Below are 18,934 nucleotides of genomic sequence, written 5' to 3'. Positions count from 1 at the left end.
ATCCGAATACCATGATGTGCGTTCTTCTTGCAACAATGTATGCTTTCTTTCTGCCTCTCTTCCAGTCGCCATACATACCTCCCCAAATAATGTGGTGATATTTGCTCACTCCCCCTCGTCTCCCACCCGACAAGAGATAAAGGACTAGGAGCAGGCGCGCATTTGGACTTTTCAAGAGTTTTTTCCACCAGGAATCAACCGCGCCCACTGAAGCGCCACCAATCCCGTCAACCTTTTTCCCTCCCTCCATCTCCCTCTTCCATCCTACCTTCCATGAGTGCCGCCACTTCAAAGACTTGTTTCTTAGTCTCCCTCTCCACTCTCCAGAAAGATCTGTGCGACGTTCCATCGAAAATTAGAGCATGCTCCACATCTTTTTATTGAAATTTTTTACTATCATATTAACTTTATTTTGTGGCCAGCCTCGCGGGGGAAGAAGTCATACTTAAAATTTTCGTGTGAATCGCCTTCACACATGCGCGTAGTGTGTGTAACTACCGTATTAGTTTAAATAAATTTCCAAAGTTAAGAAGAGAATGAATTTACAGATTTTATGAACATGAACGGAAAACAAAATTTTACTTATACTTAGTTAAAGTTCTCTAATTTCTTCCTTACTGCCATTTAACTTTAAGTGAAGATAATTACTGATCGCATTTATTTGGTGGTGATTGAGGTTTTTTTATTTATACTGTTACATAAGGAATTATAAAACATTCCTAGGAATATAATTGTCAATTTACCGAGGTTCGCTCTATTCTCAAGATGTCCAAAAAAAAGGTGTCAATTGAGCAAGATTGAATGAAAATTGAACGAAAAATGATCAAGATTGCATTTTGTGACAGTACTTCTCGACGACAATCATTCAATGCCAAAAACTTGTGCTTTCATGGCAAGTATTTAGTGTTGCCTTGGACTCTGAATATAATTTATTGAGAAAAAGTTATACTTGTAATTAACGTCCTCTATTTATAAGGAAGAGAAGACTACGTTCGCGATTAGATACTTCATATACTAGCTATGGTGATTATCTGTTGAAAAAATCGCAAATCTCTCATTATCTTCACCTGATAAGAATTCTATAGCAACTGAGAGAGTCCCCGGAGTTTCTCAACCTTATCGGCCATGCCTTGAGACATGATGACGTAATGAAGGCATTCGTCGAAGTGCAAGTAGATGGCAAAAATGGTAAAAGAGGCCTCGAATAAAATTTATAGAACCGGTAAAGAAATACTTGAAAGAGATATTACTAACTTAAGAGAGACGATAGCTAACATTTTCACGTAGGCGTGAAAATATTGCTCGACTCGGGAACAACATGGAGAGTCGCGTCAAGCTACTATTAGTTCTGTTGACCAATAATAATGATGGTGTGGAGTTTATTAATCTTAATTGTGACCTCAAAAATATATTTAACACTACCTCACACCCTATGATACGCAATTAGAGAGGGTTTTCCATACATGCCTTATTTTAAAATGGCGCCATTTTCCCGACTTCCGGTTTGCTAAGTAAAAATGAAATCCTTCAGCAGTCATCACCGATCTTAAAGCCGCTTTTCGAGGTGAATTTTCATTGGAATGATCGTGCGAATGACCATCATTCACCGAGTATTTGCTTGAATGATTCCGTGAGTGATATGAGCGCTCGGCGTCCATCTTGTCCACTGTCCTCACCTCCGAATTTTAAGATCATATAAAACAACTTTGGAGTCACATTAGCCCACATGATGGCTCAAATAATTAACATGTATTTTAAAAGAACGTAAATTCACACATATCAACTGCGTGGGTCATTAGGAAAAATCATATGGGATTTTTTAAGGGATAAAAATGCCTTTTTTAATATAATTATAAACGCAAAAGTTTGTGGGGAGCTTCCCAATTCATGACAATATCATTTTATTCAGTGAGCATATTTAAACGAAAACGAGTCGTTGTATCATATTGGCCCACCTATAACACCACACAATATTGCCTAATTTCCATAAGTTATGGGGAAACATCTTATTCTAACCCATGGATTTCACAGTCCATTTTCTTCCCCTGCATTGATTTTCAAGGCGTGTATTTTGCGTACTCTTCTTTAACCGTAATTACGCGTTATTTCCCATAAGATATCTTGCTAGCTTAGCTAGAGTATTCTTGGCTATTTATTTATTTAACATTTGAATTACAATATCCAGGTATTAAATTTTGTCCACAGTTTTCAAAAATATAGCAAATTTCGTTGCACAAAGGAATTTCTTATTCCCTTCACTAGTTGTAAATCAAGCTGTATCATGGAAATTGCACAGAGTAAAATGATGGCATTCTTGTTTACGCCAAGTTATACCACTTGTCTGCTCCAAATTAGTTTATACTGATATCAATTAATGTGATCAAAATTTCGCATATAATTTTCGCAATAGTCCACCGTCTCTTGTACGACTCACGGCTCCCAACACATGTAATTGAGAAGAGAGTATTCCACTGCTATTGTCTATGTGGTGGGTAAGAGAAATGTTTAGATAAATCGGAATAATTTTTAACAATCATCCATCAATTCCTGCCATAAATCATGTTTCGCTCACCCGAAAAAGCCCCTAAGAACACGGATGTAGGCCGAGGAAATCATGAAACTTTGTGAAAAATATTTCACGAGTAGAGAGAAAAAGAATTTATTTCTAACGACCAAATTATTGACATAGTTGCATGGAGAAAAAGCACAATGGCAATTAGAAATAGCAAAAGTTTTTGACAAACCGATTACATATTTTTTTAAATATATACATGATAATGTGTTAAACATATTTACACTCTGGGAACCACCCAATGAAAACATTACAGACACCATAAAATCCGACTGTGAGCGTTTCATGTTAACAGGAACAAAAACAAAGCATTTAATTGTAGCTGGCGTTCAATAGGGATATGTAAATCAAAGATTTCTATTTTATTGTAGTTCCTTTTCTTCTGGGTCTTTTACCATTTCTGGATTGTTGGTGATCATTTTTGAAATAAGATGGCAGCGAGCGATACGAATGGTGTCCGTATTTGGCCACTGCGTGCATCTCGAGGATATCATAAATGGACTTCAATCGTCCTTCGTGATTGATCAAATCTGGGCGATTTGATTCTGCCCATTCTTGAATTTCCTTGTATTTTTTATTGACGGCATCACCCAGGGTATCTCCAACTTTCCATCCTACACTGTCCGCGAATGTTTCTCCATAACTCCCATATGCCCACTTCTTGAACGGCCTCCACCCGCAAATCCTCAAATCAGTGCGGTTGACCACGTTATAGAACTCCACGAAGAGCAAGGGGTCTTTCTGTCCATCGAGGGTATGTAATATGAAGCCGTAAATGTAAATAAGGGCATCCGCCACATCGTCAATGGGAAGGAAGTGCAAAAGTGTGGAGAATAAAAAGGGGAAAAATAAAGGCGCAACAATTGTTTCCATGCCTTTTATTGTATAAAATGTTACGTTTTTCGAATCGGGCGTTGGGTTTTCAATCACGCTATCTTTGATTCTCGTTGCTATCTCATCTTTCGAGAAATATTTTGATTCTAGCTCCATTTGTTTCCATAGAACTACAAATTTGTCCACCAGATTACGAGATCGAAATCTCTTATATTTACCTATCACCGTGCTACATATGTCTAAATTATCGTCTAGAGGTACATCATAGAGTAAATCAAATCGCATCAAATTTTGCCAAATTGGATCGATTTCTTCCTTTGGAATTTGTAATGGTTTAGAAATATATTTACCTAACGGTGGAAAAAGGTATAATCTATTTTCGAAAAATGATATACTTAGTAGTATTTCTTTAATCTTGTCATCGCAATGCCCTTTATGGTCATCTAGTATTTTCAGCAATTTGTACCAGTAGTTGTAGGAGCAGAGTTGGAAAAAATCCAACATATACCGTTTTCCGTGTTTATCTTTACTTAGCAGTACATGCAACACATCGTCAATGCATAGATATTGACGTATTTCAGTCTCAAGCCAATCCATCATCAGACTCTTAGAAAAATCTCCGATTGAATTTAAATTTACGAAGCTCTGGAATATGTAATCCTTCAAATATATTTCTTCCAACTCCCTCGCTAATATGCCCGTCACGTGTTTGGCGATTATAAGAGATTTTGAGTAGTAAATTGATAAGGAAAGACTATTTAAACCCTCCTTATTTCTCCTTTGAAGAAATTCCACTCTCGCTTCTCCCGGCGTCAGCTTGCTTTCCAAATACCTCCAAAAACGATCTACCCGTTCTAAAGTGCCTCCTGTCAAAGTATCAGCCCACGTGTTGCCAAAAATAGAGCACTCAATAGTCTCAACAGGAGTAAAAAGCAGTTGAAAATCCTCCTCCACGAATATTGCCTCAGTTAAAGACATAAATTCCTTGAAAGTACTATCATCGTATAAGGCTCGTTGAAAAAAATAATTACCTTCGGTCCCCATCAGACAATTTTTCAGCGGTTCTTTGAGCGTTTCTTTGTGCTCAAAGAAGAAATCAATTATCCTAGTCATATTTTCTGAAGAGTTTTTTTTTGTGAACACCTGGCGATCTAGACAGGTCCACCGCAGTCCTTTTTTCGAAATATACTCACGTAAGTCTCCAATGAGATTATTCGTTTCTGCTATTTTTAGCATAGTATGTATAATCATGTATTTTGGTCTTTCTTTGCGTTTTTTTGCATCATTGCATTCACTGCAGAGTGAGAAGGCATTATGGTATGCAGTACCTTTTTCTTCCTTAAATGTGTTTGAATCGTCATTTGAATCGACGAACATAACTGTAGAAAGATATTCCCTGGACATTGCTCCAAGAAATTGTAGTATTCCCGCATGGTTCTCTGAGATTGCTTGAAGAAATACCCTACGGCATAAACTTATCCCATACGTCTTCCCTTCATTCAGTAAGGATTGACAACTAGCGATTGCTGCTCCTCGTTCGTTGCTTACCACATTCCCTCTGCTTGTTTCTGACAAAATCATTGCATCAATAAAATTCCTCACTGTTTCGAATTCTTCATCCAATAACACCTTCTTAAAAAGCACATCTCTTATAATTGCGTCCTCGTCGAATAGCCGGCAGCAGAAGAAGTATTCTGCAAAGGATCGGTGGATAAACTCGATCGAGCCTTCTCTCTCCACTAAAATTCCCGTTGACAGCATGCTATCTTTCTCTTGGTTGGTTGGTTTGTAGGTGGATTCCGCTAGGAAGAGGTTGACTGAGAAATTCTTAAAAGTTTTTAACACAAAAGTTGCAAAGCTGTCTGACAAGGGCATAGCGGTCTGACTTTCAGACACATTTGCTTTCTCCTTGAGGTATAATTCAATTTTGAAAACAACAAAGTTCTTGAAAAGACGGAAAATATTCAGTGAATTTTGTTTGAAGAAATCATTCTCAAAATACACGTACGCCATCATATATGCTTGCAGAGGAATTTCTGAAAAGTGCGCTGCATTCTCTAGGTGGGACTTACTTTCCTTGATCAAAACTTCCGCTGCCTTCTCAAAGTTATAATCTTGAGTGTCGGCATCCTGGTTTGAACCCTCGCCTATATTTTCCGTTAAGATTGCGTCCATCCTATTACAATCTCTTTGCCGGGCCGTGATGGCTCTAATTTTTTCCCTGCGTGACTCCATCGGCAGTAACTTGAGCATACCATTCCACTGTCGGTTCAAGAACTCCACCTGCTCTTTGATTTCGAAAGGAACCAATGAGTGAGCGATGGTGGTGAGTCGCTTTTCTAAGTCCTCTCTCTGATTGGGTCTGGTGGATACCACGACGTTCACGCTCGTATTTTCCAACAACTTTTCTAAGAAGGAAGAGACAATCTCTTTAAAGGCAGGACATATTTCATCGAACCCATCGAAGTATATCCTCACCCTCTCCTCAGAGTGACAAAAGAGTGAGAATAATGCCTTTTCAAGAGTTAGATCATCACCATTGACTCTTCTTCTGTTTATAAGCTGGTATAGGAAATCTTCTACCCTCCAATTTTGCTCTGTGCCCATCCATTTTTTCATAATTCCTTCACACTCTGTTAGCGGTACCACTTCTATCCACTTATCCTTATTTTTTAGTTTCTCATTTTTGGCTTCTGAGTGTAGAAACACAGATTTCCCAGACCCAGGTCCATCGGCGAGCAACAGACAGCGTTGGTCGTTGATGCGCTCAGAATGAATGTGGATGAAATCCTTCTTCTTCTTGTTCTTGAGAAAGAAGTGCGCGTACATCCAACTACCATCTGAATTAGGCATACCTCGCAGTTCTTCGCATATCTGTTGGCAATACTTGCGCCATTCAGCCGCGTCAATGTTTTCCTCCAAGAAAAAATGCCTTACATCGTCTGCTTGCGTCTTTACTCCTTCCCATGGGCGTACTTTGCATACGTTTGCTTCTTTTAGATCATCCTCCTTGGCATGAAGAAAGAATATGGCGTCCATTTTGCGCTGTTTCATTAATTCCTCATCAAAAGCGAGAGGTCTGAGTTTTGTTCGACGAGGGAAGAAGGTTTGGGGATGGCCATACAGCATCTTACCTATCTTCTTCTCTAAATCAGATTCAACATCATTGCCGAGAAAATGCTTCTTCTGCTGTATTATCAGTGATATATCTTTGGGGCCAATGGAGGTGCTGATCTTAGATTCTGTTTCCTCGTTGAAAAGTAAACCCTCCAACAGATCCTGCAGTACGACGTTCGTGCCCTGAAATATCACATGTTGCTTTAGTATCCATTCCTTTGTTCCTTCTGACAAATTCCTCCACTCGTAATCAACACATTCTTCTTTGTTGTATGATTTTAACTCCTTTGAGACGAGCAAAGTGACATATTCTTCATGGTTTTGGAAAATATTTGCCAAGCAGGAGCACGAATCAGGATTACCGCAAACTTCAGTTTCATTGTCCCAGACCACAATCAAGTTTTGGAAATAACCTCTTTCTAATTGGGCGACAAAGTATGTCTTGGATCTCATGAAAAAACTCAGGTCCACCGTAACGATATCTTCTAGTGATTTCTCCATGTGGCTAATCCCGAGGGATAAATCTGACACCCTGATATATTTTATTCCGTGATGAAAACACATCTCCGGTTGCCCTATTTCTCCAACGTGTGCGTAATCTTTCTGATAACCTGAGAGAATAGAGGGATGTGACATAATATCCAAAGGTGAAATCCTTTGCTTTGCTGTATGATTTTTAATATAGTCCTTTATTTCCTTTTCCACATGGTCATGGTAGAATTTAGAGAGTTCTTTCTCAATCTCCGTATTCCAAAGATTTCCCTCCTCTCCACCTATTGTGCCCTCGGTTATTATTTCCGGAATTCGGACGATTACTTCTTGTTGTAAATGTGTATCATATGCTTTCACACGTTGGATTATTGGATTACATTTATGTATGTTTTCTGGTGACATTATTTTGAAGAAAATGTTTTCGTAATCATTCTGCATTTTCTGATCATATTTTCTGTAGGGCAACCCATTGTTCATGAAGACATTGTACATCACGCGATGACAAAATTCGTGAATTAAATTGCTGACTACTTTTGCATGTGACTCTAGGCCCGCAGACGCGTAGACGCGGTGTAAATGAGGATCCATGGCACCTAGGTCTCCAGTACTTGCCATTGAACATAAATTTGTAACATCTGACCGTTCTAATTCAAATATAACTTCTAAGTGAGAATCATATTGTAGGCACTGCATTAAAGTATCAGCTTCAGGGACCTTGTTCGCGTCGAGGTATATTTTCTTGATGTCCAATCGTTTCTCAACATTCCATCCGCGAACTTTTGTTTTCGAGAGCAATTTAAACGCGTGAGCATTTTCAACTTCTAAAAAGTATTTCCCCATCGCTCGGTCGAATTTTTTCCTCTGAAATTTATCCTTTTGCAACATTTCTATTCGATTTGCCTCCGTCTCCAAGGACTCAAACTTCCTAGAAAGAAGTAAGGCCCACGCGTCGTGTTTTCCTGCCATTACCGCCGTGTACAAAGAAGACTCACCGCGTCTGTTGACCCAGTGCTTGCATCTTGAAATGTTCACATAGTCTTCTCTACCCTTTAGTATTTTCTCTATCTCAAAGATATCTCCGTTCCTGACCAATTCGTGGAACTTGTCTCTCTCCTCGAAGAATTTCTTTATGTCTTCATTTTCTTCACTCATTATTTTTAATTTATCTGTAAAGAATGTTGAATCGGAGTCTGGAAGGATTGAGTCCCATTTTAGAAGTATTTCTACCACCCTTCGATGATCTTTTTCAATGGCAAAGTCGATCGCCCGTTGCTCTACATATTTGCGACTTCGACTTCCGTTGACATCGACCCCACACATGAGAAGAAGCTCCACACAGTCAGCGTCGCCCTCTTTCACCGCCTTCATCAGCAACGTGGTCCCGTCCTTTTCTGTTTGCTCCTCCAGCCATTGGAACTTGTCTCTTGGTAGCACCACCTGTCCCCTCTTGCAGGAGGCGTACTTCACTCCAAGGTTTATCTCCAACCACGGCAGATCCATTTCTGGCTCCGGCGCCGTCACTGAAAGTAACATTAGAAATGAATTATTAGTTTTGCTCATCAGCCAGCACACGACTGATCTCTTTTACTGATAAAAGAACGGAATTTTATCCCATGCACCTGGTAGTTCTAACGAGGAATATGCGTCTCAAAATCTATAGGGGATAAGTTGAAATCGCCGCCTACAATCAAATTTCTTTCGGGAATATTGGATGCTATGTTGATTATTAGGGTTAAATTCTTGCACCAATTTGCAACCCCAAATTTTACATCGTTTTTTCGAGCGTAACAATACTCGGCTTCGGGTTGAAGCACGACCACCGAGAGACAAGGCCTGAGCGCTGATGCCTTCTAATTGTCTGACGTCACGAGCCGTAGGTTATCAACCACGCCTTCCGACAATGCTTGCAGTTGTTTATATTTATAAGCCATTGCGGTGAAAATGGTGATTGGGTTGTTGAACGCTAAGTTATTTGGAGTTTTAAAGCTTTTGCGATGGTTTTGTGGGCAAGAGTATTGAATATAAGAGTTCAAGAAATGGTGTACTAGTGTTATCTGCCTCTGTGCAGAGGAAAATACACGGAGGTAACGAAAGTGTGCGTTTTTAAATTTCCTAAGAACGAAGAGGAAATGGATACTTACTATTCCAAGAAAAGACTTCCAGCCGACGAAATATTCCAAGGTGAGTTACTATCTTTTTCTTTCTATTTGGACGGCGTGATTATTCAGGGAAATGTTAGTATAATGTAAATGTTGATCGTCATTAAAGGTGAATTAAAAAGATATTTGATATAAGCATTGACCGGTAGACGAATTGTTATGGTTTCTTGAAACAATTCTACTCTCGAGTGTATTTGCAGGTTGATTTCAATATTATTTGCGTTATCGCTTGAATAATTAATGGTTTTAATTATTTCATAGTACTTAAATGTCTTTGAAATTCTCGAATATCAACGCTAAATAGAATACGGCGCTTATCCTGGTGTTCTAAGGTGTTGTTATTAAGAAGAACTTAATTTTTTGAGGGTGTTATGAATAGTTTTGTTATTAGTAAATTGTGGGAACATGTGAAACACTCGGGATGAATAAATGAGATACCTACTTGTGTAATGAATATGACCCATGCCTACGATGGCATTTTACATTATTTGTATGTTTACGCATGTGGTTATTGCAGGAGTAAATTAAAATTTCCTGGCTTATCTTTGCTAATTGTGTATTGAAAATTGAAATAAGGACAAAGATACACAACTAAAAATATTCTGGGTGAGGCAGGCTGCGCTCGTTGATAAAGCTCGGCTGATGCAGTTGGATCAGGTCCGCACGCCGTTGAGGTTGTAGTAAGAGAGAGAGAATGTCAGTGCGCGGACGAGAATTGAGGCCGGAGCGGCGAGAGAGGGCGCCTCAAGTATTCCCGCGCATGCGCGTTGGGCTGCAGCAGACGGCGTGAGGAGCTGGAACCGTAACCTCGCGTCCGTGCTTCAACATACCGCCCACCTTGAAAGCAGGCGCTTTCAATGACATGCAAAAATAAACAATTGGAATGAAAAAAAAAGAGCATAATAAAAATCTAAAAATGAAACAGATTCTGCTTTGAAATAAATGATATGAAAATAATACATGAAAACACAAAACATTCTTAATTCTCAATTGGTAGAATGCACAGCTTGTTAATAGCTCTCTTAAAAACACCCGTGGAGGTTTTTACGGTAACGACCCGGCATAAGCCATCTCCCCCTGGATGAAGCTCCAACACTCTTCCGGTCCTCCACTGAAGAGGGGGCTGGTTTTCCTCGACGAGCAGCACCAGAGTCCCAACTCTTAGATTCTCTGACTTAACTGTCCACTTGGTCCGCTGCTGAAGACTGGACAAATACTCCGTCGACCATCTCCTCCAGAAGGCCTGGAAGAGCTGCTGCACATGTTGCCACCGCGACAGTCGGTTGACCTGGAGAGCAATCAAATCTGGCTCTGGCATTGAGGTTAAGGGTTGGCCAATTAGGAAGTGGCCGGGAGTGAGAGGCATTAGGTCATTAGGATCGTTAGACATGGGGGTGATAGGGCGTGAGTTGATTCAAGCTTCAATTTGCGCTAACAGTGTAGTTAATTCTTCATACGTAAGGATAGCCTTGCCGATCACTCGTAGAAGATGGCGTTTTGCAGATTTGACGCCTGTTTCCCAGAGACCCCCGAAATGCGGAGACCTGGGTGGTATGAAATGCCACGCCACATTGTATTCTGATAAAGAGCGAGAGACCTCGTATTGATGCTGCTGTGATTGGAATAATCTGCGTAGTGCTATCAACTCGTTTCTTGCTCCCACGAAATTGGTAGCGTTGTCGCTGTAAAAGTCATGCGGTCTCCCTCTGCGTGCCATAAAGCGTCTCAAAGCTGCCAAAAAAGAAGCAGTAGTAAGATCGCTGACGAGCTCCAGATGGATAGCCTTTGTGGAAAGGCATATGAAAAGAGCCGCGTAGCCCTTAACGGGTGGACTGCGCCTCTGTTGCACCCGTCGAAACCACACAGGACCAAAATAATCGATGCCAGTGTTGCTAAAGGCTCTGCTGGGTGCCACTCTTGGAGGTGGAAGTTGTCCCATGAGTTGCTTAGAAGTGGAAGGGTGCACTTTAAAGCAATTTAAACATTTGCTTACTACCTTGTGGGCTAGTTTTCTGCCATGAATAGGCCAGTAAAATTGTCGAACCTCACATAAGAGCGCTTGAGGTCCTGAATGTAAGGATAATATATGAAATTCTTTTACTATCAATTCAGTAAAATGCTCATTTTTTGGCAAAACAATTGGATGCTTCCGGTCATAATTTAGTCGTGAATTTTCAAGTCTGCCGCCCACCCTGATCACACCCTTGTCATCCAGAAAAGGGTTTAAGGATCTCAGGTTGCTTCTAGGGGGCACCTCCTTTTCCTTCCTCAAAGCTTCTAATTCTGGACCGAAATGCTGAGATTGAATGACCTTAATTGAATGAAACAGAGCATCTTGAATTTCGCCCAAAGTTAGTATTCCTATTTTTCGTTGACGTTTCGGTAGCCTACTGTTATTTACAAATCGGAGGCAATAGGCGATGACCCTCTTCAATTGGGAAAATGATGAAAATCTCTTGAAGATATCGCTGCTAACATGAACAGCAAGATGGACCTGGAGGTAATCAGAGTTTCTCTCAAGCTGCGCGTCGGAATAATCATCAGCATGGTGTTCATATGGAGGAATTGAGTTGAAATCACTTATCCAAGTTGGCCCGGACCACCATAAGTTGCAGTGAAGAAGTTGAAACGGAAAAGAACCTCGGGATAATACATCAGCCGGATTCTCAGAAGAGGGAACGTGGCCCCACTCCATGTTATCAGTTAGCTCCTGTATCGCTGCAACCCGGTTAGCAATGAATGTTTTCCAAGTTTTAGATGGGGATGAAAGCCAAGCTAAAACTATCTTCGAGTCCGTCCAAAGAAAATAACGCTGACACTTGAGATGACTTGATACCTTTGAAGCTAATTGCGCTAATAATAATGCAGCACAAAGTTCCAGTCGCGGAATAGTCATTTGTTTTAATGGAGCGACTTGGGATTTTGCACACAATAATGTCACTTTTATTTTTCCCTTGTCGTTAACGGAACGTACGTAAATACAGGCGCCGTACGCAGCTACGGAAGCATCACAGAATCCATGCAGCTGGTCATCGTTGTGGTTTCCACCGCCATTTATAATACTTCTGGGTATCTGTATCCGATGGATTTCTGCAAGCTGCCGTCGGAATTCCAACCATTCAGTGTGGATATGGGTAGGAATAGATTCGTCCCATTGCAGCTTGAGTTGCCAAAGTTTCTGCATTATTATTTTGGCCTTTGCGATTATTGGTCCTAAGAGCCCCAATGGATCGAATAATTTAGATATATCAGACAAAATGCTGCGTTTTGAAAATTGAACTTGATTATCGATGGGAGGAACAATAAAAGAAAAATGATCCATCATTGGTTGCCACTGCATCCCTAGAGTCCTGATGGTATTTTCAGATTCATTTGGGAGTTGATACAATGTTTCTTGATCTTCAATCGGGATCCTTTCTAGGATAGATGGATGGTTTGCGCACCATTTATGAAGTTTAAATTGAGCAGATTCAAGCAATTTCTTCAATTCTGCTTGCAATTCTAAGGCCTCCTCGAGTGTATTAGCTCCTGACATGATGTCATCCATGTAACAGTTGTTTTCCAAAGCTGCTGATGCCAAAGGAAATTCCGCTCGTCCCTCGATGGCTAGCTGCAAGAGGCATCTGGTGGCTAAAAAAGATGAGGACGATAATCCATAGGTAACGGTGTTTAGGCGATAGGTCCTCAATTCCTCCTTCACGGAATCCCTCCACAAAATTAACTGCATGTCGGTGTCAGGTGATTGAAGCTTAATTTGCCGATACATGTGCTGAATGTCCGTGGTGACGGCAAAAGCGTATGACCTGAAGGTAAGAAGAATTGAGAACAAGTCCCTTTGGACCACTGGACCGACCATCAGAATATCGTTCAAAGAAATGCCAGTTGAACTCTTCGCTGAACCGTCGAATACAACTCTTAATTTTTTAGCGGCATTGGTTTGTTTTATGACCGCATGATGGGGTAAATAAAACACTGCTTTTGATGTATGGTTCTCAGAATCAGATTCATCTAACAAATCCATGTGATCCAGTTCTAAATATTCATTAAGAAAATTGCCGTATTCCACTTTTAATTGTTGATCGGCCGTAAATCGCCTTTCAAATTTTTTAAATCGAAGAAGTGCATTGGTTTTTGAGTCACCTAACAGGCGTGGATCATGGCGAAACGGAAGTCTAACTGAAAATCTTCCTCCCAAACTGCGACTGAAGTGGCGTTTGAAATGTTCTTCGACAGCCTTTTCTTCTTCTGAGAGAAAATTTTCCCTCTTATTTACTTGTTCAATTTCCCAAAATCTCTGCATAGTATCCTCCAAGCTGTCCCCTAGTGTGCTAAGATTACAGACACTTGGTGGTAATGAATGAGGTGAGCAAACGTTAGTTGTAATTTTTCCTGATACCACCCATCCTAAAATAGTTTTCTGTAGGGTAGGTAAGTTATCAGAAATTCGGATTTGGCCAACACACATCAGACGCCAGAATATCTCGGCACCAAGAAGTAAGTCTATTCTACTGGGGCGATAGAAGCAGGGATCAGCGAGTTGAATATTCTTGGGTGCATGAAATGACGAACGACGCACTGTTGTTGATGGTAAATCCCCGGTAATACGGGGCAGAACTATGAAATCTAGTTCCGATGTGAAAGCATTTATCCTTGATTTGATGCTAGTAGTAACATAATGAGATGCTCGGGATATATTTTGATTGATGCCCATAATAGGTTTGGAAGCCTTAATTCTTTTAAGTCCCAAGGATCGAGAAAGTGATTCTGTTATGAGATTCGATTGAGAACCAGAGTCCAACAATGCTCTGCAACTATGCAAATGGCCTCGTGAATCCGCGATGTTGATGATGGCAGTGGCCAAAATGATTTGTTGAGATTCATCGCTGTTGTGGAGGCAAAACTCGTTTCCGGCCGTTTGAGGCTGTTGAGTGGAGGAGGCGGAAGAATCGTGAATGGGTTACTCCAAATGCAATAATGTGTTATGCCTCTTCACACATTTCTTGCATGAAGTCGATTTGCAATTAATTGTCATGTGGCCCCGGCGCAGGCAATTCATACATAACTTTAGATTTCTGCATTTATTTATCTTCTCAGAAGTCGGTAACTTCTGGAAAGCGCTGCATTGGAATAGCTGATGAGCCTTCTCACAGAACGCACAAGAGGAGGGTTGCGCGGCAACATGAACGCTTGACTTGTGAGAATATTCCCCCGGTGGACGAGAATGCACTGTAGATTTTCCCGGGGATACATACTGAATGGACCTCTGGTGAGCGCACTGATCATTTTCAGATGCCTCCAAGATTTTGCAACGCTGGGATAAAAATGAAATTAAGTCCTCGAAAACTGGTAGTTCATTTGAACTCAATGTTAATTCCCATGCTCTCTTTGTTGTCGAGTCCAATTTATGGGAAACTATGTGAATTAATAGGGTATCCCATTGCTCTGTGGGTTGACCCAAAGCCTTCAAGGCTCTAACGTGCTTCAGAGTTTCGTCCAAGAGACGCCTTAACGCTGCCACCGATTCCTTGGCTATCGGAGGGAAATTCATAATTTCTTGTACGTGCTTGTTTATGATTATTCTTTTATTCTCATAGCGGTCCTTTAATAATTGCCAAGCCACTTGGTAGTTAGTGGCAGAAATCTCTAAACTATCCAGTAATTGAGAAGCCGCTCCCTTTAAAGATGATTTAAGATAATGGAGTTTTTGAATGGGAGAGAGCGATGCATTATCATGAATTAGAGACTGAAAAGTGTCATGAAATGGAACCCATTCCTCGTATGCTCCACTGAAAGATGACAAATTTAACGCGGGCAGCTGGAGTCCGGCGATTGAGGCATTGACGTTTGGAGGCGAATTTGACGAAGTTGAAGTTCCACTTTTGATAAGCTCTTCAAAACGGGTCTCCAACTCAAAATAAGTATCTTCAAAAGCTTCTCTTCCGGCAAGAGCTTCGCTTACAGATTTAGATTCTGATGGTAATAATTCAATTTCTGTTTGAATAGAATCAAATTCCGACCAGCACTCTCGCAGCCTTGACAAACGGCTTGATAACTGAAACTCAGCGAGGTCTCGTTCTTCGTCGTCCAAGTACGCCTTAAACCTCGTGAGGCGAGATTTTATTAGACCCCGCTTATGAATTAATTTTTTAAGATCCTCACTCATGTTAGCTTGGTAACTTATTGCATCAAAGGATACTGAGGATTACAATGGGAGAAGGAAGAGCCAGAACCAAAAATGATTACACTCACCAGAGACGGCAATCGTCGACAGGAAAGGTAGAATCGGCAGAACAGCCGCTCGCTCCGTCGTTCCACCGGCGTGGTTTCCACAGGCGTGATGACGCTCGTCGGGAAAACTGCACATGCGGTCGCGCAGCAGTCGAAGTAAGCTCCTTCTCGTTGAAGACTGCTCTCTCGTGAAGAAATACGACTCGGAGACCGATCGCAGCCACGTGGTTGATTCATGCAAAGTATCACGTCGGGGTCACCAACTGGTTATTGCAGGAGTAAATTAAAATTTCCTGGCTTATCTTTGCTAATTGTGTATTGAAAATTGAAATAAGGACAAAGATACACAACTAAAAATATTCTGGGTGAGGCAGGCTGCGCTCGTTGATAGTGCTCGGCTGATGCAGTTGGATCAGGTCCGCACGCCGTTGAGGTTGTAGTAAGAGAGAGAGAATGTCAGTGCGCGGTCGAGAATTGAGGCCGGAGCGGCGAGAGAGGGCGCCTCAAGTATTCCCGCGCATGCGCGTTGGGCTGCAGCAGACGGCGTGAGGAGCTGGAACCGTAACCTCGCGTCCGTGCTTCAACAGCATGCATAGGGTAGTATTACTGTTTTAGAAAAGAAGATTTTTTTGCATTAAGTAAGTCTTACATAGATGATATGTACTAACTAATCGTGTTAATCTGAGAACGATTGTTTGGAGAGCGAAATCTAAAAGTCTTCGAGGGTATTAAATGAACGATTCTTCAGTAGTTAATAAATTATGGAAACATGTGAAACGCTCGGGATGAATAAATGGGCTACCTACAAACGAGATAAATATGGCCCACGTCTAAGTTTGCATTTTAGATCAAATATTGTTAATCTAACTACCATTGTGTGCACAGCGAATTATTTAAGTCGACTTAGGATCTTGTTTACTACACCCTTATCAGACGAAGGTATTCTTCACTTGATATACAGTTGATTTTCCGTCTACCAATAACATTATCTCTATTTTTAAGGTGTGTATCCGGCATTTTCTGTTTGAAGATGTGCTTAATTAAAGCTCCTACTTCGATGAGAAGTCAGGAAAACTGCTGGCTGTAACATTGAACAGCCCAAAACTGAGGGATTGTGCCATGCCAAGGATCTTCCCTGATTGCCCTGGGTTCCTTACCACTTCAGAGCAGACCAGGGATGCGCCATCAATGAGGGAACAGCGTCTTGAAAGTGCTACTGTGGAAGCTGCTTTAGCTGAGAGTTTGAAAACTCAGGAAGCATATAGGGCTTAGAAAAAGCTAGAATCTTTCGGAAACGTAAATTCTCTGGTGAAGATGAATAAGCATTCAGCATTTTGGGATGTGGTCGTGAAGCCGTGTGCTATAATATTAAAGCATTTGGAAGAGTGTGCACCACCTCTTATTACTTACTCATTAATAGTATACATTCATAATAATATCAAAGTATACCACTGAAAAAGGGAATTAAAAGCAATAGGCAAATTCACTCCACTTTTTCAAGCCTATTTCATGTATGAAAAGTACCTATGATGTGTTGGATAGAATTTAAAAACTCCATAAATAATATAAATATTTATAGCGATATTGTAGCTCTACTGGAAGAATGAAAAATTAAAGACTATGCAAATCAATCTTTGAATAACTTTATCAAATCACAAATGTCTCTTTTTCCAGAAAAAAGGTAAGTAGGTTCAAGAAAAGAAAGTAAGTAAGGTTCATCTGTGACATATTTGTATTTGCTGCAATTTTTTTTAATATCTCCTGAAGTTCATATATTTGCTCGCAATTCTGGTCATTTGGTTTTCCCACATCCAGTTACTATCAAATGGCTCTGCTCTTATTTTAAAATTAGTCCAATTAATGAGCAAAATGAGCATTGGTTTCTATTTTACGTGAGGCACCGAGTATCTCATTACAGAGTCACGAGCGTTATATCACCCTTTTGATGGATGAAGTTCATTTGAAACCCTTTCTTGGCTACAAGGGCAGATGTATAGAAGAACCTGCATATAACTCCAGCAGTTTAGCTTCTAGTGCTCATGTGTTCGCGGTAGAGAACTTACTATATTCATTTAAAGATATTGTCCATATTTTGCCAGTGAGTACTCTGTCAGCCTGTGTTCTAAAAGATATTCTGAAGAAAGTCATCATTGGTCTCGAAAAAGTTGGTCTGGATGAGGTTTGTATTATAAGTGAAAACAAATCCATCAACAGGAAGGCAGTATCTCTCTTCACCAATCCATCAAGGCTGAGTATAGTTTATCCACATCCTTCTCATCATTCTTGACCATTATTCTAAAGGCTTGACTCTGTCCATATGTTTAAATGTATTCGCAACAACTGGATCAATATGAAAAACTATAATTTTCCCAACTGATGCATTATATGCTACATTTCTGTGTTATCAGGTAAGACATGGTATTTTTCCATTCAAAACAATTTCCCCAGGTACTTTAAAGCAGCAAATCCTAGTTCACCGTTTCTTAAAAGGCTACAATTCGCCCCATTAAGTGATTAAATTGCCATGAAATTATAGTTTGCAGATAGGTCTAATCAAAACAATCCCAATATAATTTAACAGAAGCACAATCTAGTTTTATCCTAATCTTGCGCATGTGTAAGAACATAACTTTTTTATTTCATCATCGTTAAATGCAGCGATGCTGAAAAAATAGAAGCCCCATGAAGGATGTAAATATCCTATGACTTCTATGTTATAAGAACCACTGATTTGTAAAAAAATGTTTTACTGAATATAACACTTTTAATGATATTCTCGAGGTTTCGAATGCATTTGGAAGCAAGCTGTTTCTCTTCAAAGAATATTTTTCGGCGAAGGCGTTGGTCCAGTCGAAACAATTATGTTTCCCGAGGTAGGGATTTACTGTTAACATCATTTAAATGTAATTACATATGATATTATATAAGGAAAATTGTAGCCGGAGAAATGTCTGTTCACATATCGTTTGGTTTTCTTACGCATTCCCCACCAATCGGCGCTATCAAAGGCAGTCTTCGCTACTCCCTCCGTCCGCCTACGACTCGTGACGTCACGATGGAGCGCTCAGGCCTTGTCTCTCGGTGGTCGTGGTTGAAGGCGGCGGAGAGTACGGCGGCGCGGCACGGGTGTGGATACGATACGGTCAAATTCATTTTCATGTAATATTCTGGATAATCGTAATTAGAGTAGTAGAAAATATTCTCCGGAAAGTAAAATTAATCAACATTGGTGAGAATTATACTTATCATAGAATCGTGGGGTGCTGCAAGTGGTATATTAAAAGACTTCTTTCTTTGAGTGGATTCCATACTATATTAAGGAAATGGACTTACATCGTGCACTGAACGTAGGGAAACGTACCTCGGTTGTTGATAAACAAACTCTCTAGACTCAAGCCGTCAGGTCTGTCCCATAGCCTCGACTCCCCAGCCCCCAATTCCTATTGAAAGGACCGGCGATAAGGGCCGTTTTATGGCACTATTGAACTCGGGAGCCCTTGGAACTTGTTTTTAGTGTGGTCACGGAAGGCCT

General features: G+C 40.5%; 1 protein-coding gene across 1 annotated transcript in view; it reads right to left on the bottom strand.

Annotated features, from left to right (window-relative positions):
* Positions 1 to 2,643: 2,643 nt before the first annotated feature.
* LOC124162324 overlaps positions 2,644 to 18,934 on the bottom strand; it is a 44,279-nt gene continuing 27,988 nt past the window's right edge. The window contains exon 2 of the mRNA XM_046538829.1: positions 2,644 to 8,535. Coding sequence (XP_046394785.1) covers positions 2,930 to 8,535 — 5,606 coding nt within the window. The 3' untranslated portion in view covers positions 2,644 to 2,929. The remainder of the gene's footprint in view (positions 8,536 to 18,934) is intronic.

This window comes from Ischnura elegans, chromosome 7 (assembly GCF_921293095.1).
Source record: "Ischnura elegans chromosome 7, ioIscEleg1.1, whole genome shotgun sequence".
Taxonomy (NCBI): Eukaryota; Metazoa; Arthropoda; class Insecta; order Odonata; family Coenagrionidae; genus Ischnura; species Ischnura elegans.
This window is presented reverse-complemented; position numbering and strand designations above follow the sequence as displayed.